At 42.0% G+C, this 26515-nt stretch overlaps 1 protein-coding gene across 1 annotated transcript; it reads right to left on the reverse strand.

Annotated features, from left to right (window-relative positions):
- Positions 1-1511: 1511 nt before the first annotated feature.
- Positions 1512-4235, reverse strand: SAXO1 (stabilizer of axonemal microtubules 1). Its single transcript, XM_044279524.1, has 2 exons — positions 4100-4235; positions 1512-2548 (listed from the first exon to the last, which is right to left on the reverse strand). The coding sequence occupies exons 1-2, from the start codon at positions 4233-4235 to the stop codon at positions 1512-1514; spliced, it is 1173 nt and encodes a 390-aa protein (XP_044135459.1).
- Between the last annotated feature and the right edge of the window lie 22280 nt (positions 4236-26515).

A 26515-nucleotide genomic window follows, 5' to 3' on the forward strand; every position in this document is an offset into this window, starting at 1 on the left:
ACGGAACAGAAGACAACAATGCAGAACCAAACGACCCATACCGAGACATAGGTGGCCGGACAACGGCAAAGGCAAAACCTGGCAAAGCAAAACATAGACAGACATGACAAAGCCAAAAGGGCATGACACCCACAGGGCATGGAAAAGGACATACATGAACATAGACATAGCAGGGTACAGACACCCTTAAGGCATGGCATGGCGTGGCATGGATAGCAAGAGCAGAAACATGGCAGGGTACTGGACAGCCTGAATTAACGGAACTGGGCTCCAGAATGCACACAAGAACAGGAACAGCCTAAATTAACAGTACTGACCACAAGCTATGCAGACTGAGCCCTGAACCTCCACGCTCAAAGACAGAAGAAGCAGCCTAACAAGCGCACCTGAAAGGACACACCCCAGGAACCAAGGAGGGAGTTTAACCCCATCAGAACCAAGCAGGGAGGTACCTAATCAGGTCAGGGGTAAACAAGGAACCACAGCAAAGAAGCTGCGATACAGGACGTTGCCCCTAGCAACCAGCAACCTCGTAACGCCGCAGCCAGAACGCTAGGGCGCAACAGACCTGAATACCCACCGGGAGACGATACTGCCTGAGAGGGGGCACAAACCACGTCACGGCGAACCGCCACGTGACACACAGCCACACCAGTATTATCATTGATACATCATTCAACATTTGGCAATACTTCCTCACACCTGCAAATACCCTGTATCATTACATATTAATACAAAAATATGCTTCCTAATCAATATAATGGCTAACATGCACAATGCATTAAGAAAGGCAATACTGTATACATCAGTAAAACTGGAAGATTACATACCCATGATGGTGAAAAATGGCTGACTAGTTTTGGCCTACAAGCCTTCATCTGGTGACCCCTTCAAGTCCAAGGCCGAGTAAAGGGGAACTAGGGATTTGGAGATGTGTATCAAACATAGCTCCAATCCCTATACAACACTGTACATACTGTAAATTATTTAAAAAAATTATCAGCACAAAATATAGGTCCTTTAAAATGGAGCTCTAAGTTAATGGATGATATAGGTTGAAACTTGATGATGCTTTGCCTGGCCTTTCTGGTGTAGAGGCATTTGTAAATAACGTTTTATACAGTTCATTGGAAATGCCTTTAAATTGCCACATGTATGTAGCAGGGAAACATAATTAGATGTAGTTCATAAAATGACCCATTGTTTCCTTCCCTCCAAATCAACAAAGAAGAAAATATGCAGTATGGGTAGCAGTGATTGTTGGCCAGTCAGTTGCAGCATACATCTACTGGATGTTACCATAGTGAAAACTACATAAGGAAAGTTTTTTGTTAGAGATCTGGTATTATTCTACAATATAGGAATTACTAGAATTTGGCCCAAATAGACACAATTTGTCTCTCTTATTTATTCATTTGAGCAGAAGAGAAACCTAATGCTAGTGGAGAGCTCCAGAAAACCAAGATGTTGGGTAATGAAAGAACATTTATTTCACCTTTTCAGACTCAACATTAAGCCATGGCTTCCTTTTCCCTGGGTGTCGTAAATCTATTGTCCAGTGAAGAACATTCTGCAGATAGTGGGACTGCTGTTGCGCGATTGAAATCATACTTATTTCCTTTCTCAGACTGTAATCTGTACTGTTTGGGTTTGAGATAGTCCATCTCCAGATTTATATGCTTGGGAAGATCGTTGTTAATAGTACAACAAATTTGAAATGGTTTCACAGTGTAGCTGCTGCTGTAAATGGTTTGCGCATCAATAGGCAACAATGGCCTAAATCTTTTTTCAGTTGGTTTGAAAGACTTGGTGTGAGTGGGAGGGTGAGGTAAATAGTCATGTCTAGTAGTAGTTGTATTTTCAAAGGAGCCTATTGGAAGGCCAAGATTTGACTGTGGCCTTAGAAGAGATGCCTTTTTGCACGGCCAAAGTTTGAAATCTTCTCTCATTATAGAATTTGCTTCAAAAGCTTCTGAACTTCTTCGGTATTGCCAGACTGGCTTATATGAAACTTGCGGGTGAAGGATTGGTGGAGTGTAGTCATAGTGAGAAGTTGATATAAAGTTAATTTTATCTGTAGGCTTCTTGTATATAACAGACTTCTTTTCAAGAGGAGGCGGTAGAGGCCACATTTGATACTTGTCCTGAAATTCAGTCAAGCCACTAAACGGTATATCTGAGCCTGTAAAGCAGTATCTGGGTTTTAATGATTTAGCTTCTTTTCCAGGTAATCCTTTATAATCTTGCCTGTTAGTTGTTAGGTAATCATATGGCCCTTCATTGGGCATATACTTTTCCTTCTTAAATATCCTTATTCCTTCTATGTGGTGCGGCACATACTCTATTCTATAATTTGTTCGAAAATCAATGGGTGGCAAGCAACCTGTATGCAAATGTTCTAGTTTACAGGACTGTCTTGGTCTTATTGGGCAGAACTGAAAATGGTCTTGAAATGTGGTCTTCATATCAAACCTTTCCTTTGGTGGATGGTAAGTATTGGCTGGTTTGTGAGACTTCGTTTTGGAGAAATTTAATAATTGGTAATCACCTGGAACAAAAAAATGTTGTCTACGTAATTTATATAGTAACACTTAACAGATATTATGCCAATGATTACAATGACTTTTATTGTTATTGCCATTGTTGTTTTTCCTTTTCCTTTTCCTGTCATTTTGAAATTTTTGGCCTTTGTGTTACTTCTACAAGCCAATAACAGGTTAATACTCAATTCAACATGTCAAACATTGCACAACCAGTGGAAAAATAACTATTGGACTGATCTTTAATATCATAGTTAGGGTTGTTTCACATTGCCAGCAGAGTTCCTAAAGTTGGTAAAGGCCACAAATATCCTGGGATTTGGCCAGATGTCTGCCAGACCCCATTATAGTCAATGGGGACAGCGGGCAGTCCAGTAACATCCAGCAATGCTTGATCCAGAGAGCTGCAGCAGGCTGTTCTCTACCGAAACAGCCTGCCAGAACTACTGCCAGCAGTGTGAAACAGGCCTTACATAGGTTAAAAAAAAGACACAGGTTCATCAAGTTCAACTTTTCTCAGATTATTTATACATTAATTGGTAGATTAATTAGAACCCTCAATGCCATTATGTAAGCATCTAGAAATTGTTTAAAAGGAACCTGTCACCTGGATTTGGGGTATAGAGCTGAGGACATGGGTTGCTAGATGGCCGCTAGCACATACACAATACCCAGTCCCCATAGCTCTGTGTGCTTTTATTGTGTAAAAAAAACGATTTGATACATATGCAAATTAACCTGAGATGAGTCCTGTCCCTGACGGCTATCTAGCAACCCATGTCCTCAGCTCTATATACAAAATCCCGGTGACAGGTTCCCTTTAAATACTGACATAGTATCTGCCATTAATGCCTCTTGTGGTAGAGCATTCCATAGTCTGAGTACTCTAACTGTAAAGAGTCCTTTCCTGAACTGACGTCTGAATTGCCTTTCCTCCACATGTAATGAATGTTGTCTGTTCCTTCGTTGGAATGAATACATCAGGATAAACTCATTTTAAAGCCAGCTGTTGATCCCCATGGGATGAAGGTGTACAGTTATTAGCATTATTTGTACACCATGACCTAGATTTACTATTCCTATGGCAATTTTTATAGCTTGTACTGTATGTACATGATAGGGCTGCAGAAGCCATAAGTAGGTGCAATGGCGGCTTTAAAAGTCACAGCTATGTGACATTAACTATTCTATGGGTGATACTATGTGACTTCCACTATCCTCTATAAAAACGAGGTAAAATTGTATATACAGTATCTCACAAAACTGAGTACACCCCTCACATATATTATTAGAACTTTTCATAGGTCAACACTGAAATATGAGACTTTGATACAATGTAAAGTAGTCAGTGTACAGCTTGTATAACAGTGTAAATTTGGTGTGATCTCAAAATAACTCAACACGCAGCCATTAATGTCTAAACCTCTGGAAACAAAAGTGAGTACACCACTAGGTGAAAATGGCCAAACTGTGCCCAAAGTGTCAATATTTTGTGTGGCCACCATTATTTTCCAGCACTGCCTTAGCTCTCTTGGGCATGGAGTTCACTAGAACTTCACAGGTTACCACTGGAATCTTCTTCCTCTCCTCCATGATGACGTCACAGAGCTGGTGGATGTTATAGACCTTGTGCTCCTCTACTTTTCGTTTGATGATGCCCCACAGAGGCTCAATAGGGTTAAGGTCTGGAGACATGCTTAACCAGTCCAGCACCTTTACCCTCAGTTTCTTTAGCAAGGCAGTGGTTGTCTTGGAGGTGTGTTTGGGGTCGTTATCATGTTGGAATACTGCCCTGTGGCCCAGTTAACAAAGGCCGGGGATCATGCTCTGCTTCAGTATGTTACAGTACATGTTGGCATTCATGGTTCCCTCAATGAACTGTACCTCCCCACAGCCGGCAGCACTCATACAGCCCCAAACCATGACACTCCCACCACCATGCTTGACTGTAGGCAAGACACACTTGTCTTTGTACTCCTTACCTGGTTGCTGCCACACAGGCTTGACACCATCTGAACCAAATAATTTTATCTTGGTCTCATCAGACCACGGTACATGGTTCCAGTAATCCATGTCATTAGTTTGCTTGTCTTTAGCAAACTGTTTTTCTTGTGCATCATCTTTAGAAGGCTTCTTTCTGGGACGACAGCCATGCAGACCAATTTGATGCAGTGTGCGGCGTATTGTCTGAGCACTGACAGGCTGACCCCCCACCCTTTTAACCTCTGCAGTAATGCTGGCAGCACTCATACCTCTATTTTGAAAAGACAACCTCTGCATATGATGCTGAGCATGTGTACTTCTTTGGTTGACCATAGCGAGGCCTATTCTGAGAGGAACCTGTTTTGTTAAACCGCTGTATGGTCTTGGCCACTGTGCTGCAGCTCAGTTTCAGGGTCCATTCACACGTCCGCAAAATGGGTCTGCATCCGTTCGGAACAGGTGCGGACCCATTAATTTTCAATAGGGCCGGAATGTGCAGTCCACATTCGCATTTGCGGATCCGCACTTCCGTTCTGCAAAAAAATAGAACATGTCCTATTCTTGTCCGCAATTGCGGACAAGAAAAGGCATTTTCTATGAGAGTGGCGGTGATGTGCAGTCCGCAAGATGCGGAACGCACATTGCCGGTGTTCGTGTTTTGTGGATCCGCAAAACACATACGGACGTGGAAGTGGACCCTTAGGGTGTTGGCAATCTTCTTACAGCCTAGTCCATCTTTCTGTAGAGCAACAATTCTTTTTTTCAGATCCTCAGAGAGTTCATTGCCATGAGGTGCCATGTTGAACTTCCAGTGACCAGTATGAGAGAGTGTGAGAGCGATAACACCAAATTTAACACACCTACTCCCCATTTACACCTGAGATCTTGTATTACGAACATGACACCGGAGAGGGAAAATGTCTAATTGGGCACAATTTTGCCATTTTCACTTAGGGCTGTACTCACTTTTGTTTCCAGCGGTTTAGACATTAATGGCTGTGTATTAAGTTATTTTGAGGGCACACCAAATTTACACTGTTATTGTCACGGACGTTTCCGCGACAGGTGGCAGGATATCGGTGAGACTGGCAACACGTGGTTTGATCTGGCATGTTTTCCGTTTGGATCAAATGACGTCTGTGTTTTTCCTGGTGCTTGCCAGTTGCCACACCTTCTTTCCCCAGGTGTGGCTATTAGGGTCATTTAACCTTATTTATTTATAGTTGCTTCTCCCACAATGCTGTGCGGTTTATAGCTTCTGTTTGAACCTTTGGATCGATTGTGGTAGGATCTTGGCTGAGTTCCTGGTGCTTCCATGGCTCCTTTGAAATTAAGTCTTTTCTTTCCATGTAGCTTTTTGTCTTGAACTCTCTCAGGCCCTGAAAATTCATAATGTGTTTCATAAATCTTTGTTTTAGATATGTTGAACTTTTGAAGCCGTCTTCCTTGCCACCCGCTCCTGTCATGGTGGATGGTAGTTAGGAATTTCAAATCGCCGAGATAATTGACTCTAGAGTTCTCTGTAGATCTCTTCAGTATCTTGTTCACTGGAAGGGTTATGGACCAGAGGAGAGGATGTGGGTACCGGCATCTGACGTGAATGCCAGTCGTTTGGTGAAAGCTTTTCACAGGTCTCATCTGGATAAGGTTGGTCTGGGGTGTCCAGAGGTCACCCATAGAAGAGGGGGTACTGTCACGGATGTTCCCGCGACAGGTGGCAGGAGATCGGTGAGACTGGCAACACGTGGTTTGTTCTGACATGTTTTCCGTTTGGATCAAATTACGTCTGTGTTGTTTCTGGTGTTTGCCATATCTTCTTTCCCCAGGTTAACCTTCTCTATTTATAGTTGCTTCTACCACAATGTTGTGGAGTTTATAGCTTCTGATTGGACCATTGGGTAGATTGTGGTTGCATTTCAGCTGAGTTGCTGGTGCTTCCATTGCTCCTTTGAAGTTAAGTCTTTCCTTTCCCTTTTGTATTTTGTTTGGGTTCTGTGTGCTGCATTTCCCTATTGTTTGTATTAGCCCTGTAGGAGACTCCTGTTCATCCTTCCTTTTGGAGGAACAGGTAGTCTCTTCCCTGCCATTAGTACCAGGGTCTTATAGGGCTTGATAGGACTCCTGGTATTCCTGCATATGAACTCACCTACCTTTGGGGTCTGTTCATACTGGTAACCAGTCAGGATTTTGGTTAGGGTTTTCACTAGGAGGTGTCCATTTCCCTTCCCTAGTTCTCAGGCCTAAATTTCTTGTTTCCCCCTTCCCTCCTATGCTCGGTGTAGAGTTTCCCTCCCACACCGAAGCGTGACAGTTATACAAGCTGTACACTGACTACCTTACATTGTATCAAAGTGTCATATCTTCAGTGTTGTCCCATGAAAGGATATAATAGCATATTTACAAAAAGGGGTGTACGCACTTTTGTGAAATACAGTACAATCAATCAATTGTGCCATTTAGCTGACACAGTTAATTTGTATGTACCATTCCTCCTAATCTTTAGTACTGTTTTAATCTAATCAGTGCAGAAATTACACTGACCACAAATTGCCAAGTCATCAAAAGGTACATCCTTATACTGGTATTTTACTTCTTGTGAGTACATTTGGGGGTACCTGTAGGATGAAAAGAAGCTCTAGGCATACCATAAGACGAACAGCAGGAATGCTTATTTTAACTTACTAGTTATTACCTCTGTAAGGACCCAGGGCATATGGATGCCTCAGGGGGTGTATTCTGCAGGTGTCTTACCTCTATTAGCAGGAGAAACTTGTGCTATGGTGGACCTAGACCAGCCAGGGCTAGGAATTAATTTGAATGTCCAGTATATAGTATTACATTTCATAAAAATCTATGGTCAGCAGTGACTTGAAAACTGGAAGCCTCTTCTTTAAAGGGAATATTAAAAGGTCAATTTAAACACCTTTATATTATTGCCAGGATGGTTTTAGACATGGTCCAAGTAATCAGGGGCTGGATTAAGCTGGAGCTAACATCTGAAAATGTGCTGTAACATCTGCGAGTGCTGCATATTCCTGTCCTCTGTCACTCTTTCCTATTTCCAAAAATTGGGAGGCACTCTTTACAGTTTTCTGTACAGAACTTAATTAAGCAAAAATGTCACAAATGATGCAAGTTGATAGAAATCTTGCTTTGTAAAGATTTGGGTTTTATACAATGTAGAAATATTGAGCATAACCGAAAATGCGCTCACTAGTTAGGAAACTGGCACAGCATAAAGGTTTACTTTATTCATGTTTTTCACATTCAAAGCTGTGCTTTGTTGTGGTTACATGTAAATTCCAGTTTCTTTGTTTCTGGTTTAACACTTTTCCTATGCAACATACGGTATATTTCTCTTGAAAGCAGCTGAAACAGATGCTGCCGACGTGTAATACTGATTTCTTATAAAGATAATAAATATTTTACAATTAAAAAAATGATTATCTTTATGCGCTTCCTGGTAGCAGTTATGAAGAATAATGCTGTTTCAGGAAAACGTAATATCATTCGACAATCTGAAATCTACTATGGTCATGCATCCATTTATAATCAGGTCCTTTTAAGGCCCTTTTACTGGGGCCGAGGATCAGGGCCCCGAATATGCCCTGAGTAAAGGTGCTGCCGATCCCCCAATGAATAAGCCACCCCTAATTTCATCAAGCGATTGCATCGCCCTGTGTAAACAGGGATCTGCTGCCCACAAACAATTATTCTCTATGGGGACAAGCGATTGACATAGAAATCATTTCTTCCCATACAGAGGAGATGACTGATGCATGTAAATTCAGCTCTCATCTCCGCCCAACGATGAAGTATCATGATTGGTCCATTTTTTTCCCAATAATTGCTTGCATATTGGCCCATGTACAAGGTCCTTGGGCTTCTAATACAAAGGCTAGCTAACATACCTTTCTTGGCGTGAAAATGTAAAACAGTTAAGTGATAGTTGCCTATCAGTCCATTTAATCAAGGAGAATCTGAAAAATAAGGTAATTGGAGCTCCGTTCGGGATACCCATGTGCCATGAAAAGGACCTTTATTAAAGGGATTGTATCATATGAGCTTATTGCCGCTGATCCTGTTCCTGGAATCCCTGGAGGTGCTGCCTCTATACGTACAGTAGTATTAAAATGGTTGTCCTGCCATATTTATTGATGATCTAAAGTCAGGATAGGTCATCAATGTCTGATTGGTGGTGGTCCAACACCCCCGCCAATCAGCTGTTTGAAGAGGAGGTGACGCTCCATGCGAGTGCTGCTTCCTTTTCATTACACTGCCCGTCGTCTCAGAAGTGCAGCGAAATGACGAGTACTCATTCTATTCACTTGAATGGAGCAAGTGCTTGTAATTACACTACGTCACCGCTACAGGGGAGATTACACGTAGTGTAATGAAGAGAAAGCAGTGCTCGCAGGCATCTCTTCAAACAGCTGATAAGCTGGCGGTGCCGGGTGTCGAACCCAGCCAATCAGATATTGATGGCCTATCCTGACAACAGGTTATCTTTACATATGGCAGGACAACCCCTGTGAGTGGTATTACATGCCAGCCATGACTAGTAAGGAGTCCATTCTATGGTGGTTGTGTTTATGAAAAAAAATAAAAAAATTTGTAGTATGACTATACAGGACTGAAATGCTATGGAGAAGTCACCGTTAATTTGAGTTTGGCAAATTAGGAGCTTTTATCATTAAATCAATATCAAGCAAATAACAATTGCATCACTAATGGAAATTGCTCACAGGTGTAAGGAGTATGCTATAACTAAAATCATACATTTTATTGGTATATTAGGTTAAAATTGAACAAAATGAGAACACAAATATCAGATCATGAAGATCCCATACCAAATATCAGAGCAATACAAGATGCACCATTTGCCAAGTATTTGCATAGAGGTGCAACTCTTGTTGTGTCTGTCCGTACTTGTTATGACTAATGAGGGTACATGTAGGGATAGTGATACACTTGCTAATAACCACCCCTTAACTCCTGATGCTATCTAGATAACCTAATCCACCTCTAGTTTACATGGGTGAATGTAACTAATAACACCTGCTCATCCCTCGCTACTAAACATTAATATACAGTGGAATGCGAAAGTTTGGGCAACCTTGTTAATCATCATGATTTTCCTGTATAAATCGTTGGTTGTTACGATAAAAAATGTCAGTAAAATATATCATATAGGAGACACACACAGTGATATTTGAGAAGTGAAATGCAGTTTATTGGATTTACAGAAAGTGTGCTGTAATTGTTTAAACAAAATTAGGCAGGTGCATAAATTTGGGCACCACAAAAAAGAAATGAAATCAATATTTAGTAGATCCTCCTTTTGCAGAAATTGCAGCCTCTAAACGCTTCCTGTAGCTTCCAATGAGAGTCTGGATTCTGGTTGAAGGTATTTTGGACCATTCCTCTTTACAAAACATCTTTAGTTCATTCAGGTTTGATGGCTTCAGAGCATGGACAGCTCTCTTTAAGTCACACCACAGATTTTCAATTATATTCAGGTCTGGGGACTGAGATGGCTATTCCAGAACGTTGTACTTGTTCCTCTGCATAAATGCTTTAGTGGATTTTGAGCAGTGTTTAGGGTCGTTGTCTTGTTGAAAGATCCAGCCCCGGCGCAGCTTCAGCTTTGTCACTGATTCCTGGACATTGGTCTCCAGAATCTGCTGATACTGAGTGGAATCCATGCGTCCCTCAATTTTGACAAGATTCCCAGTCCCTGCACTGGCCACACAGCCCCACAGCATGATGGAACCACCACCATATTTTACTGTAGGTAGCAGGTGTTTTTCTTGGAATGCTGTGTTTTTTCCTCCATGCATAACGCCCCTTTTTATTGCCAAATAACTCAATTCTAGTTTCATCAGTCCACAGCACCTTATTCCAAAATGAAGCTGGCTTGTCCAAATGTGCTTTAGCCCACCTCAAGCGGCACTTTTTGTGCTGTGGGCGGAGAAAAGGCTTCCTCTGCATCCCTCTCGCATACAGCATCTCCTTGTGTAAAGTGCGCCGAATGGTTGAACGATGCACAGTGACTCCATCTGCAGCAAGATGATGTTGTAGGTCTTTGGTGCTGGTCTGTGGGTTGACTCTGACTGTTCTCACCATTCGTCGCTTCTGTCTATCCGAGATTTTTCTTGGTCTGCCACTTCGAGCCTTAACTTGAACTGAGCCTGTGGTCTTCCATTTCCTCAATAGGTTCCTAACTGTGGAAACAGACAGCTGAAATCTCTGAGACAGCTTTCTGTATCCTTCCCCTAAACCATGATAGTGAACAATCTTTGTCTTCACGTCATTTGAGTTGTTTTGAGACCCCATGTTGCTACTCTTCACATAAAATAAAAGAGGAGGGAAACTTACAAATGACCCCCTTAAATACTCTTTCTCATAATTGGATTCACCTGTGTATATAGGTCAGGGGTCACTGAGCTTACCAAGCCAATTTGAGTTCCAATAATTAGTTCTAAAGGTTTTGGAATCAATAAAATGACAACAGTGCCCAAATTTATGCACCTGCCTAATTTTCTTTAAACAATTACAGCACACTTTCTGTAAATCCAATAAACTTCATTTCAGTTCTCAAATATCACTGTGTGTGTCTCCTATATGATATATTTAACGGACATTTTTTATCGTAACAACCAACGATTTATACAGGAAAATCATGACGATCAACAAGGTTGCCCAAACTTTCGCATCCCACTGTACATAGTGCCTGTGTTATTTGTCGTAAAGTGGCTGACTAGAACATATTGCAAGCTCAGGCTCAACGCGTTTCTGGCCAATACAAAGCCCTCATCAGGAGCATTGTCTTGGTATCGGCACTTGTTTTAAACAAAGTAACAAACAAATAAAAGTGCATGCCAGCGCTATCGGCACTATTGCGGCAAGAGCTTTTATCATTACCAGCAAAGTGGATGATATATTACGATATCACATCCACATGTTCCAGAAAAATCTTGCAGCATAATGCATTGCAGATTCCAACATCAATTTATGCTGTGGATTTCTTTCGTTGCAATATACAGGATGCAACGTCTGGTAAGGTTACAGCAAAATACGCATATAAGGCTACATTCACACGACCATAGTGTTTTGAGGTTATGCAAATTGCGGATCCGCAAAACACGGATACCGGCCCGTATGCGTTCCACAATTTGCAGACCGCACACGGCCGCCGCTATGATTGGAAATGCCTATTCGGACAAGAATAGCACATGCTCTATGTTTTTTGTGGGGCCACAGAATGGAACTATGGAAGCAGACAGCACATGGTGTGCTGTCCGCTTTTTTTGCGGCCCCATTGAAATGAATGGGTCAGCACCGTTCCGCAAAATTGCAGAATGGATGCAAACCCATTCATACGGTCGTGTGAATGAGCCCTAACTCATGCAGATTTTGCTGTGGATTTGTGGACATTTGCTTGTGAGTACCCACTCTCAGTAGATGGTATTGAATAATGCTTGATTTCAGCCCTGGGGAACGCCATATTCTTTAATTTTACTTTACTGTATTCGCTTCGACAAGTTATTTTTAAAGGTTCGTCTTGAAACAATGCTGTATAATCTGAAGTTCAGTAATAAATGACATTTAATGATTTACAGCTCCTGGGAGAACATATAAATGCATTTTCCTTTGTTTCAGCAGATTTTTACTGAATTCCCCAAAAACTTTATTTAACTGCACGCTTATATTTTCCAGCATATCACATCTTGAATGTATTATTACTACAAATAAATGAGATAATAGAAGCACTTCACATTGTGGCAGGCAAACGAGCTGCCACTAGCACTTATAAGATTCCCTCCCAGAGATAGAAGAGCCTCAGTCCTCTCCTTCTCCTCAGTCCTCTCCTCCCACTAAAGCCTCTTGCACATGACCGTATGCCCTCCGAGATATAGGGTCAGTGAGTGGGCCATATGTCCCGAAACAGCATTGATCTTGCACACGGGAGCACACAACATCATATATTACAATCAGGCAATTGTTCTGCACTCATATGATCTTATAGTCAAGCGGGCGGCCCGAGGTGCACAGCACCATTGTAATCTATGATGCTGTGTGCTCCCGTGAGCACGAACAATGCTGCTCCAGGACATATGGCCCGCTCAGGAACCGTATATCTCGGAGGTCATATGGTCGTGTGCAAGAGGCCTAAGCACCATCCCTTTGTCAAGCTACTAGGAAAGTGGTGAAAACCACAAAAAAACACGAATCCTGGCATATTTGCAGGGTAGCAGGCAGATCTCCTCTAATACCCTTCATAGTCAATGGGGGCAGCAGGCATTGTGGTAACATATGGCAATGCCTGAACCAGAGAGCTCCAGTAGGCTGTCTGCTGCTGAAACAGCTGGTGCTGGTGTAAAACTAGCTTCCACCTCTTTTCCTTTGGGGTGATTTCTAAATAACCAATTCACATTCTGCATAACTGATTACTGATTTGTATGTTGGAAAGAACGTTGTATGCGGCTCTGAAAATTGCTCTGGCTGCAGCATTTTATTCCTGACCATTTTAATGCAGGGAATTCTCAGAACTGAGGGTGTAATAAAGTAGTGGCCATGTGACAGACATTTTTGTAGACCAGCAGACCTAGATCTGTAACCCAACTACATATGCTCTGTCGGGCTTCATTTAAGCATGTTGAAATGGCTGCCTACAGGGATCAATAGGTAGTATTTAACTAGTCAGCAATAGTGACAAGCAAATTTCCTGAAATTTGATCCGGATTCGATTCAGGTCCCAATCGGAAGTGCCTCAATTGCTTTGACAAGTTGCAGATGACACTATGAGGTGCTAGGATGCAACCTCTTTCATGCTCTTTATTACCAGTGACGTATATGGCTATGGGTAAACGCATGGCTGCTGGGGGTAACAAACAGTAAACAGCAAAAATGTACTGGACGGTTGGATTTTTTTAACTTTTAAATAGTCCAAAAACATTCTTATTTTGGCGGCAAATGTTTGTTAGTGTGTATACACAGACACCTCATGTGATGATCTTTCTTCATCTTTCCTGTCTTCTGATCTGAAAAATGGCTATCACCATTTTGAGAAATTCACCAGAATCAAATCACCCGAATATTTGGAGAATTCAGGTAAACTCAGATTCAAACCCAATTGACTCACTCATCCCTAGCCAGCAAACATAGGGGAGACATCTTAGCATTAGTGGCCTTTTAATGTACAGGATGAGGTAAAACAACTTTTTAACTAGTGTAATTTGTAGAAAATTCCTCAGGAAAGGTCATTAACATCAGATCGGTGGAAATGAATAGGACGGACCCATTGCTTTGAAGTGAAGGGGACGGCAGAGTTGTAATCACACCTGCTCGCAATGCAATGTCGATGGTGAGCAGGTAAACAGAGAAGGCGGCGTTCATACAAACGCTGCGCTCTCTTCAAACAGCTGATCGCCAATCAGCTGTGATAGGTCAGCTGAGGACAGGTCATCAATATTTCAAAAGCAGACAACGCTTTTATCTAGGAGAGAGGCTGCATTATTTGGTGGAGGAAATGTTTTCACCTGTCATAATAAATTCAGCTCCAGTTTTTTCCAGTGGGAAGGGGGTCATGTGATATATTAATCTTGGCTAGTCAAAGTTTCCTGAAATGCTCTACATGACATGTTCTATGCGTCCAACACCCTTCCGGATGGACATGGTCAAACACTGAACTCAGTCTTTGTAAACATGCTGAAGAACCGCAGGTGATACTGCTTTACAGTACTGTAGGATTTGCCATTTCAGGTAAGCCATATTCAGCCATTTGAGGTGAGCCAATATGTTTCACCTAAATGACGAATTCTTCAGTGCTGTGAAGATGTATCACCTGTGGTTCTTCAGCAAGTTCATTAAGAGCGGATTCAACATTCAACCATGTGCAACATCATGTAAAGCACTTTTGGAAACTTGACCAATCAACTCCTAAAGAGGTTTCTAAGTTCTAGCCAAGACTGATATCTCACATGACCCCCTTTCCATTGGAAAAACCTGAGCTGAATACAATATGGCATATTTCAAAATGGAGGCCGAGAATTTTTCCTCCACCACATAATGCAGCCTCCCTCCCAGTTAATACTATTACACATTGGAAGTACATTTTCTACAAATTACACCAGTTAAAAGGGTGTGTCCAGACTTTTTCCTCAGCCTGTATTGTATATATCCTGTTAATCTAAAGGAAGACATTCATAAGGTCCTATTATAGTGCCCAAATTATTATGCCAATTATCATAGGCGTGCGCACGGGGTGTGCCAGGTGTGCCTGGGCACACCCTAATCAAGCCGACTTGAGGTTTACAATGTGCGGCACTGCAGGCAGCAGAGCAATACAGCTGATGCCTGAAATCTCCAATAACAGAGCTCTGTACATTACAGAGCTCTGTTATAAGGGAGGAGGCTGCTGATTGGCCAGTATCAGCTGGCTGCCCTGCTATTGGCTGATCCTCTCACACCCCCTCCTCTCGGGAGCTGAACACAGCAGCAGTAGCTTCCTTTTCAGTTATTATGAAGACAGGAAGCGCGCCACCCCTGCTGCTGATGAAGTGCCAGGGACAGCATTAGGAATGGAGCCATCACCATGTGCCCAGGTGAAGTGTCCTGCAGGCTTCTATCTACTGCTGGGTGGGAGCTCCATGTGGAGCTTTATGAATTGAAAAACTAATAGCCAAGACAGAGGCTAAAAGAAACCTGCTTCTGACCCTTATGTTAAAACATAACTTTCATTTGATTGCTTTAACACCTAATGGGAAAAAATCATTTTAAAAAGCTGCTGTTTCTCTAGATGACCTTATAGTAGTGGTAATAGAGTCTCAGGGGTCTATAAAAGCAGCTACACTATTTTTACAGACCTTTGAGAGTCTATTAACACTACTATCAACATAAGGTCATCTAGAGAAAAAGCATTTTTTTTTTATTCATTTTTTTTTTTTCCGTTTAGGATTTTTTTTTTTTTTAAACCTACTGTTTCTTTAGATGACCTTATGTTGATAGTAGTGTTAATAGAGTCTCAAAGGTTTGCAAAAATAGTGTAGCTGCTTTTAGGCTGGGTTCACACTTGAGCGCATTTTATATGCGCGTTTAACGCGCGTTTTTACGCGCGTTTTTTGCAATAGTAAACGCGCGTTTGACGCGTGTTTGTGTGATTGACTGCAGTGTCCTATGGCCACAAACGCGCGTCAAAACGCCCCAAAGAAGCTCAAGAACTTTTTTGAGCGTAGGGCGTTTTTCATCGCGTTTGAACGCGCTGTAAAACGCTCAAGTGTGAACCAGGGCCATAGGGAAGCATTGGTTTTCATGTGTTGAGCGTTTTACAGCGCGTTTGAATGCGCTGTAAAACACTCAAGTGTGAACCCAGCCTTATAGACCCTTGAGACTCTATTACCACTACTATCAACATAAGGTCATCTAGAGAAACAGCAGCTTTTTAAAAAAAAAATTTCCTTTAGGTATTAGAGCAATCAAATGAAAGTTATGTTTTAACATAAGGGTCAGAAACAGGGTTTTGTTTAGCCTCTTGGTTATTAGTTTTTCTATGTAAGTTCTCTGGATCAATGAGATTTTTTCCCCCGTATGGTTTATATATGGAGAGCAATGTCCAGTGATAACAGAGAGGACTATACTGTATATTGTACGGGATGGCGCAGCGGTTATATTGTATATTGTACGGGATGGTGCAGGGGTTATACTGTATTGTATGGGATGGCGCAGTGGTTTTTATGCTCTTTGATGTGACAATTATCTTAGGTTTTCCTATCGCCCACCTTTGATGGCGCTGTGCCCAGCTCTGAGCCGATCCCGCTCAGCAGCTGCCAAGGCTTAGAGGAAACACTGGTTCTGTCACCCCCGTGCTGCACTTTTTCGCCCCATAAGATGCATTTTTTCCCCCAAAAGTGGGGGGAAAATGCCCCTGCGTCTTATGGGGCGAATACTAATCAAGTTATTAGTACCAGAGGGCCAGGAAGCGCTATACTCACCTCTTCCTGGTCCTCATGCGCTCCACTGTGAAGGCTGCGCACAGTGTGAGGCCGCGCTGTGACCTCACACTGTGCGTGCCCACACAGCATACTGTACAAGAGGATTACCGAGCGCGAGCGGTGAGGAGCGGCAGCGTCCGGAGCAGGAAAGTGTTTTTCTGGGGGCTGATATGAGGCACTGGGGCTCTTATCTGAGGTCTGATTGGGGGTCATTCACATTGGGGTCTGATCTGAGGTCTTATTGGGGTCTTATTGACATTGGGGGTCTGATTGGTGGTCTGACCTGAGGTGTAATGATTTTTTTTTTTCTTATTGTCCCTCTCTAAAACCTTATAGGGCGAATAGAGCGTCTTATAGGGTGAAAAATACGGTAAGTTTAAAAATGATTTCTTCTCCCTTCATTATATTGATAGTGCAGGTCTGTATGTATACAGAGTGTATTTGTGTATATATATGAGTGTGTATGTGTATATAACATATATATATATATACATACATACACAGGTGCGTGCGCTGCGTCTGTGTTTGTGCTTTAGGGTGCACACCCTAATGCAATAGGCTGCGCACGCCTATGCCAATTATTGTGAACAAGCCGATATAGGACAACTGATTCCCGATCATTGGCCAGTGTAATTGTGCTGCAGATCTGCCAACAATTCGGCAAACGCTCCTTTGTCTGTTTATCATAACTTTTATGGAGCATAAAAAATGTTTACTTATCAGCATCACATCTCCCTGTGTAATAAAAGATGTTCGGATGATAATCAATACAATACTTAATGGCTATACCACAGACATTTCTCTTCCGTTTACTTTCCATCAGCTAGCATAGTAGCCGATGCAACTGACTGCCAGGTGCCTCTTATCCAGCCATAAAAATGTGCGAAGTAGTAGTACCAGTACACACTTCCACATGAGTAGCAGGGTTGCCAACCAGTATTATTCTTTTTTCTGGACAACTTATCCCAAAATTATGGACAACTAACAATTTTTATGGACAAATTGGAAAACCATAATGAATGATAAAGATTATAAGTAATACATGTCTACAGCTCAATATACTGATAAGAACGTATTACCATTTAGTGTGAGCTGTGAAATGATGATAATTACCACCAAAATAATAATACCACCATAATAATAATTTCACAGACAGGAGGAAAAAAAGTCACATATTTTTACGGACTGTGAAAATAATTTCTGGACGGTTGGCAGCCCTGAAAAGTGGTACATTTTTTACATAACATTAGCTGTGCTGCTGCCACATGACTTGTCAAATTACCTTGATATGTAGACACTGTGTCCATCTTGTCCTTGCAGGTTTGTCTACATTGTAGAGGTCTGTACACAACTGATGGTCTAGCAGGATATGGACAATAGTCTTGCTTGTAGATAGTGTCCATGTCCATATGCTCTTTATTAGGTTCTTACTCTGAGTTTTCAAGGGATAACCATGTGAAGGACATAATCTGATCTATAAAACATCAGAATAATGACCAGAGTCATTATTAGTCATTGAAATATTTTACTTTTTGCAATGACATTCAGTTGTAAATTTTCATGGAACAGAACATATAACCATAGAACACATTCTTAACCACTTCGGCTTGTAGCACCATTATTATTTTATTTTAATTCACCGTGAAAAACCCAGTTACATTACTTTTGTAAGTTCCCTTGTTACAAAAATGCTCCAGTTGTGAGATATTCTCTTTGCTTCATTATAACGGCTCTCCCTAGTGTTTCATCTGTTTGTTAAAGGGATTCTGTCACCTCGTTTTAGCTGATAGATCGCCGCTAGCATGTCCGCAATATACCTGTCCCATAAAGCGGTGTCCTTTTATTGTGTTTAAAAAGTGATTTTAAAGATATGTAAATTAGCCTGGTAAGGAGCCCAAGGGGCTGTACTAACCTTCTTGGAGCCCAGCCATGCCCCCCTGTGAGGGAGCCCAGCACCGCCTGCGTCCTCCGAATCTCCTCCTTGCTCACAGTTAGATGCCAGCACAGAGATTATGGCAATCTAACTGTGAGCAAGGAGGAGATTTGGAGGACGCAGGCGGTGCTGGGCTCCCTCACAGGGGGGCGTGGCTGGGCTCCAAGAAGGTTAGTGCATCCCCTTGGGCACCTTACCAGGCTCATTTACATATCTATAAAATCACTTTTTAAACACAATAAAAGGAGACGGCTTTATGGGACAGGTATATTGCGGACATGCTAGCGGCGATCTAGCCGTGCATGTCCGCAGGTCTATAAGCTAAAACGAGGTGACAGAATCCCTTTAATGTGCACCTGCTTCTGCTGAATGGGATAAGCATGGCTGCAAGTGTTCAGTTCCATTAGCCCTATCTTTTGTTGGAAGTTGTGACAATTACAGGGAGAGAGCTGCAGTGGAAAGGACACACTCCCTGAGAAAGGACACACCTCCTGAGCTGTGATAGGGAGAGATCTGAAACAGAAAGGATATGCCCCTTGAGAAAGAATACACCTCTTGAACTGCCAGTCTGAAATAAAATGCTAGTTTTAGCTTTGATACAGATAGTCATGTAATATATAATTTTTTTTGTTTTCTCTTCCCTACCCTTCATAATTTTTTGCATTTTCTAGTAGAATTGTCTTTTAGGTTTCATCTTTCATTGTTCACAGTCAGGGGTGCAACCACCAACGAGGCCAGGTGATCGCCTCAGGCAGCACCAGGTAGAGGCAAGAGGGGGGCAGAGGAAAGGCTATGGGCAATGAGCGATTTCATTGTGTCAAAGGGGTTAGGTTAAGAAATTGGCATGGGGGGGTGCCGTTTTCGTTTTCACCTCAGGCAGCAGAAAGGCTAGGTGCAACCCTGTTCACAGTGCAGTAAAATTGACATGTTTACTATATTCTGTGGGTCAGTACAATTACAGCTACCAAATATGCACAATATGGACGAAAGTATTAGGACACTCACAGGAACATTTATTATATATAACTAAAACAAGTTCCACTCTTCTGGGGAGGTTTTCTACAAGATGTTGGGGTGTCCATAGGACTATTTAACCCAGTCCTCCAAAAGAGAATTTTTGAAGTCAAACACTTATGTTGGATTGCAAAGAAGCATAATTCATCACTCCAAAGGACACATTTCCACTGCTCCAGAGTCTAGTGGTGGTATGCCTTCCACTATTCCATGCAATGCTCGGGATTGTGCTTAGTGACATAAAGCAGCTGCTCGGCCATGGAAATGAAGCTCTTGGGGCAGAGTTTTTGTGCTGATGTTAATGCCACAGGAGATTTGGATTTACTGATTTAGCAGAGCGTTGGCAACTTTTATGCACTCAGCACTCGGCAATCCGCACTCACTTTACATGGTCTGCTACTTCTTGGTACTTGAAGTTACTGTGGCTCCTAAATGCTTCAATTTTTCAATAACACCAGTGATTGGAGAAATATCTAGGAGGGAAAAAATTTCATGAACTGACTTGTTGCAGTGGTCAGTGGTGGCATCCTATTACAGGACCATGCTGGAACTTAGTGAGTTCTTTAGAATGACCCACTCTTTTACAAATATTTGTAAAGGCAGACTGCATGAACAGATGCTGGGTGTTATATACATGTGGCAATGGTATTGAATAAAACACTGTAAACTAACTGTTGCGTCGCCATCTGCACCTGAAATACGCCTAATTTAGGCGTATTTCAGCTTAGTAAATGACCCCCATAATGTGTATATATATATATATATATATGCATGTCCACCACACTTCAGTATTCCTGCGCTTGCCACGGAGGGAATATTATTCAGGAATTTTTGGTCTGGTGATGATAGGGATACATAGCTATGTGACGGCTGGTAGGGTGTTTGGTGTGTGTGGTATGTGAGGCTATTTTAATGGGGTACACAGAGAAGTGATTTTTATCACCCACAAAACCAGTTCCATTGTGTACATCCCAAGAACCCATATTATAGCCTTAATGTCACATTCCGTCACTAAATGATCAATCAGGAGGGGCCACATTATAGTTAATGGCTAAAATATGGATAAAAAAGTGGGCAGAATTCATGAGGAGGAAAAGAAGGCAAAGGGAAGATAGGAGAAGAGATCCACCATCTCCTCTTAGACAGAGTATCACAGACAAGACCCCTAGACCACAGGCTGATAAGTATAAGAGTAACAGTAACTGTGTGTATGTGAGTCTGTATTGCACTGTGTAATAGGTAGTTATATGTATATATATATATATATATATATATATATGTAAACGCATAGTGATGTTTGTATCCAATGGGGGTCATTTATTAAACAGAAATATGCCTTAGGCTACTTTCACACTAGCGTTCGGCTGTCCGCTCGTAAGCTCCGTTTGAAGGGGCTCACGAGCGGACCCGAACGCTTCCGTCCAGCCCTGATGCAGTCTGAGTGGACGCGGATCCGCTCAGACTGCATCAGTCTGGCGGCGTTCAGCCTCCGCTCCGCTCAGTGAGCGGACACCTGAACGCTGCTTGCAGCGTTCGGGTGTCCGCCTGGCCGTGCGGAGGCGTGCGGATCCGTCCAGACTTACAATGTAAGTCAATGGGGACGGATCCGTTTGAAGATGCCACAATATGGCTCAATCTTCAAGCGGATCCGTCCCCCATTGACTTTCAATGTAAAAGTCTGGACGGATCCGCTCAGGCTAATTTCACACTTAGCTTTTTTTTGCCAATTTAATGCAGACGGATCCGTTCTGAACGGAGCCACCGTCTGCATTAATATGATCGGATCCGTTCAGAACGGATCCGATCGAACGCTAGTGTGAAAGTAGCCTAAATAAGGCTAATTTCCTGTGTAGAGGGGCGGTTCGGCAGTCCAGTCTCATTTACCATTTTGTATACCTGTTTTAGGTGCAAAAAATTGTCCAAATTTAAGACAGCTAGGAAGCTGTCTTACATTTGCACCTCTTCATAACTCTGGTGGATCCAACGCCAGGTATAGAGCTTATTAAGACTAGTGTCTAAAACTTAATAAATATGCTCCAACATGTGTATACTATTGCCTATATTATATAGTGTGGTGTTATTTTGTCATAGAGTGTTGTGTAAAGTGTATCTGTTTCTATCAGGCAAAGGTAGGGAAGACTAGTGGGAATTATTAATATTAACTGTTAATATTCAATATATTACTATTACACCCTTTCACACTCGTGATAATAATATTCGATCTTCATATTAATAATTAATATTTCTTCCCTTTTAATAACACTTTTTTTTACAATAAAATGTTGCTTTTGGCGCCATATTCTGATACCTGTAAACAGGGCTGGACTTAAGTTACATGGCACAAGAAGTCTTTTTGGCATCCCCCTCCAACACACATACCTCAATTATTCCAGTGAAATCTCTGCTCCAAAAGCCATATTGTACTCCTTTCATTCTTTGCCCTACCATGCAGTGGCGTGCATGAATGAGCCCCACAGAAATTTTTTGCATTTTCAGCACCAATTGTTTCAAAATTCTATGAACTGCCAGTTGGGCCAAATTGTCCACTACACCCCTTAAAAAAATTCCATGGGAGGAATAGTTTCCAAAATAGGATTATGTTTTGAGGTTTCTACTGTAAGGGTACCGTAAGTTGTCTTCAAATGTGACATGGCACCTGAAAATGATTCCAGTGAAATTTGTCTTCCAAAAACCATATGTTCTGAGTCCTGTGGTGTGTCCATACAGCAGTAAACGAGCACATATAGGGTGTTTCCGTATTCAGGAGAAAATGGCTAAAAATTGGTGGCTGATTTTCCCGTTATCCATTCTGGTATCTGATAGGGATACTATACTGGAGCTTGACAGGCAGGGTCTTTGTTTCACTACAGGTCCCTTTTCCCCATATACCTCATAGCAGTTGCATGGTCTGCCTCTATATGAGGTATGTCACTACTTTGGATATGTTGTCCTGTGGCCAAAAACATCATAACTCACATCTTATCTATGGACTAAGCCATTCAATCTGAGCATTGGTGAGCTGGCTTTATTTCTTTTTTCTTTCATATTTTATACTTGACCATACATATAGTAAGCTTTGAGGGAGTGGGGTCAGTGAGTAGGGAAATATTATTATTAGGGATCATTACGATAACACCATTTTTAAATACAAAAGGGGAATTTATCAAGTCCTGAATTCCAGAATTCTGGATTCAAGAAGTTATAAAATAGGGTTTTGTGACTTTTTGGGCTTATTTGCGCAAACATAGTAACATAGTATATAAGGCTGAAAAAAGACATTTGTCCATCCAGTTCTGCCTGTTATCCTGCAAGTTGATCCAGAGGAAGGTAAAAAAAAAAACTGTGAGATAGAAGCCAATTTCCCCCACTTAAGGAGGAAAAAATTCCTTCCTAACTACAAACAGGCAATCAGAATGACTCCCTGGATCAACGACCCCTCTCTAGTAGCTATAGCCTGTAATATTATTACGCTCCAGAAATACATCCAGGCCCCTCTTGAACTCTTTTAGTGAACTCACCATCACCACCTCCTCAGGCAGAGAGTTCCATAGTCTCACTGCTCTTACCGTAAAGAATCCTCTTCTATGTTTGTGTACAAACCTTCTTTCGCAGAAGATGTCCCCTCGTCACAGTCACAGTCCTGGGGATAAATAGATGATGGGATAGATCTCTGTACTGACCCCTGATATATTTATACATAGTAATTAGATCTCCCCTCAGTCGTCTTTTTTCTAATGTTGATAATATTTCAGGGTACTGTAGTCCCCCCATTCCAGTTATTACTTTAGTTGCCCTCCTCTGGACCCTCTCCAGCTCTGCTATGTCTGCCTTGTTCACAGGAACCCCGAACTGTACACAGTACTCCATGTGTGGTCTGACTAATGATTTGGTAGGACTATGTTCTCATCATGGGCATCTATACCCCCTTTTGATGCAACCCATTATCTTATTGTACAAACCTAAAAGTGTTGCTAAAAAACAACCATAGAATGCCCAGTATATTTAAAAATATATATACTTTATTATATCATAAATTGATCAAAATTCATAGATATAAGACATTATTACACAGAATTGATTGGAAAAAGTCAGCAAACAACCTGGATGCCATAGTCCCCCCGCCGGTGTCTCAATAACCCGCCAAACAGATGGAACACATGTCTGGTGTATGTGCAATATGCAGTGGGGTGATTTACAAGTAAGTAGTATCTGGTGCAAAACCACTACGAGTAACTGTGATCCTCACTCCACTGCATAACCCTGAAGCGAGTCTACAAAGGTGTAGGGCCCTAAGTAATATATAAATAGTGACAAGACAGGTTTCACAATATCTATCTGGAGTGTTCAGGTAGATAAGTCCCCATACACCAGGCCATCAAAATAGAGGCTATAAGCAAAAAACCCGCCCACAGGTACCTGTTAGAAAAACAAACATACCCAAAGACATGATGGAGGGCAGAGACAACGGACACAGGGCAGGCTGGAACCCCGACGCGCGTTTGGCCTCAGCTTCATCAGGAGGTTAATGAAATGTGGTCATGGCTCCCTCTTTTATACCCCCCATGTAGCTTCAGGATGTGGGATAATAATATAATACAGCTGATACCTGTTTACCGAGCGCTTGTGCCCGATGATGCGCGGCGAGTACATCATGGAGGCGATATACATAGGAAAACCACGGCGACAAACTCACTATTGTTCTCCTCTTCCTCGCATCATCCACAGGTCTCCCGTGCCATACCCATTGGACAATTCTGCAGAGCCAGGCGGATATGTTCCAGTGAAGCGAGTTTTGAGCGGGAGGCAGCAGATCTATCTAGGAGACTCCGGGAGAGGGGCTATAGCAACAAAGTTATCAGAAAGGGCTATATTAGGGCCAAAAATTCCTCTAGGGATAGTCTGCTAAAACATCCTTCCCGCAAGAAAGAAAAAGAATATGGCTTTCCTAGGTTTATCACCAATTTCAATACCCAATGGAGACAATTGCAGGGTATTCTTCAAAGGCATTGGCAGGTTCTTCGAACTGATAGGGACCTGAAGAAGGTTATCTCTGAGAGACCACTAGTTACCTGGAAGAGAGCCAAAAACCTGAGAGACATAGTGACCAGGAGCCACTACGTAGCCCCCACAAAGGGGGGAATGTTTGGAGATAGGGGCCCACAGTGGGGATTTTTCCCCTTTGGGGACTGTGCCGCATGTAAATATATGACCAGATCAGATACATTTACTAATACCAACAGGGAGAAGGAGTACAAAATTGTGCACTTGTGGCCTGATCTACATTGGTATGACCACAAGGGCGCTCAGGACGAGAGTTCAGGAGCATATCCGTGATATTAAGGCGGCTGCCGAGATTACTGAGTGTGACAAGCTCAGGAAATTAAAACCAGTGGCAAAACACTTTAGGGAGGTACATAACTGCAATCCTAGAGGCATTCTCTTTAAAGGGAAAGATCGGGTACGTTTGGGAATTAGGGGGGGCAACATTAAACACTGCCTCCTTCAAAAGGAAACAAAGTGGATGGTTCTGCTCAACACTGTGACCCCTCATGGATAAAATGAGGCTTTGAGTTTCAAGTCCTTTATTTAGGTTAGCGTTGCTACTGAATTTTTCAGTGATTTTAACTGCTTTTTATTTTACTTAGTTTTCGTGTGGTCATGTCATGAGGATTGGAGGATTGCGAGGAGAATAACAAGTTTGGTGCATACCAGGAATATGGTGATGGAAATTAAAATATAACATGAATATGAAGATGGACCATTGTGTATGCATCGGAAGGGATCGACACATGGGATCTGCACTTAATATACTTCTTAGTATTTTCTACTGTATGAGGGGTCACCTTATGTATTAGTTCTGTAACAATTTGGTAAAGCACTTGTCACAATAAACTGGCCCGACTATTATTGCCTTTTAGGTCAGTTAAGATATTGGTATTATGCCATTACGGTTGGGACTTAAATATGGCAACTGTTTATGTATTCAGCACATTAGATGGGTGGCGATGTGCCTGACTGTGCTGGGTTCACCATGGTATACGTTGCCCAGTCATACTTGGGCACATTCATCACCCTTTATTATGGATTATGACAGATTTGGTGTGACATTGTTGCCCATATTTGCCATGATTTCATCCCCTTTTTATGAATCTATGGTTCAGGTATTTTGGGAGATATTCACTATACATATAGTTGTGTTTAAGGAGTCCTCTATAATGGGATTTTGTATTCACCTATAATGAGCATTTGCACTATATTGTTATGTGTTGTCCCGATGCGTCATTATTATGATTTTTTATGAAAAAATTCTTCCATTATCACATATTATGTTCCATAATCATGTATGGTATATATTTTTTGGGTGTATGTACACTATGATTGGATGAAATTTATTTATTGTGTTTATATAACCATGTATGGTATTTCTTGGTGATGTATACTGTGGGATTCTATGTATCTGGGATAGATCAGGATATATCTAGTGCTGCATTTATGACTATGAATTTTTATGGAATCATGTATTTATAGGTATGTAAATTTATTATATCTCTTAGAAATCATGGTGCTAAGCTTTTGTCCCCTTCGCCCCCCGTGATAATAGTATGTATTCAGCTGTCTTTCGGTACCTCATATTGCCATAAACCCTATGTAGACTTCGTTTAGGGCGATTCTAGTGTGAACTGATGTCTCTGATATGCATAATCAGGCTTTGATATTGTTATAGCTGTATGACACTCACGCTGGATTGGCTGATACAGCGCTTGGCCGTGATGCGCTGTGCGCCGGGTCACTTGGGAACGCCGCTGTGTTTCCTTGGGAGGCGGGCTGGAACGCATGGCTTGCGTTCCACCCCTCCTCCTGACGAATGCGGCGCCTCCATGATGTACTCGGCGCGGATCATCGGGCACAAGCGCTCGGTAAACAGGTATCAGCTGTATTATATTATTAGCCCACATCCTGAAGCTACATGGGGGGTATAAAAGAGGGAGCCATGACCACATTTCATTATCCTCCTGATGAAGCTGAGGCGAAACTCGCGTCGAGGTTCCAGC

Source organism: Bufo gargarizans, chromosome 1 (assembly GCF_014858855.1).
Source record: "Bufo gargarizans isolate SCDJY-AF-19 chromosome 1, ASM1485885v1, whole genome shotgun sequence".
Taxonomy (NCBI): Eukaryota; Metazoa; Chordata; class Amphibia; order Anura; family Bufonidae; genus Bufo; species Bufo gargarizans.

Excerpts from the sequence above, each read along its gene's own strand:
- SAXO1 (XM_044279524.1), bottom strand. The coding sequence starts at position 4,235 with ATGTCTCCAGACCTTAACCCTATTGAGCCTCTGTGGGGCATCATCAAA. Across the intron at positions 2,549-4,099 it reads GAAGATTCCAGTGGTAACCT|GTGATTACCAATTATTAAAT; the intron begins GTGAAGTTCTAG and ends TTTTTGTTCCAG.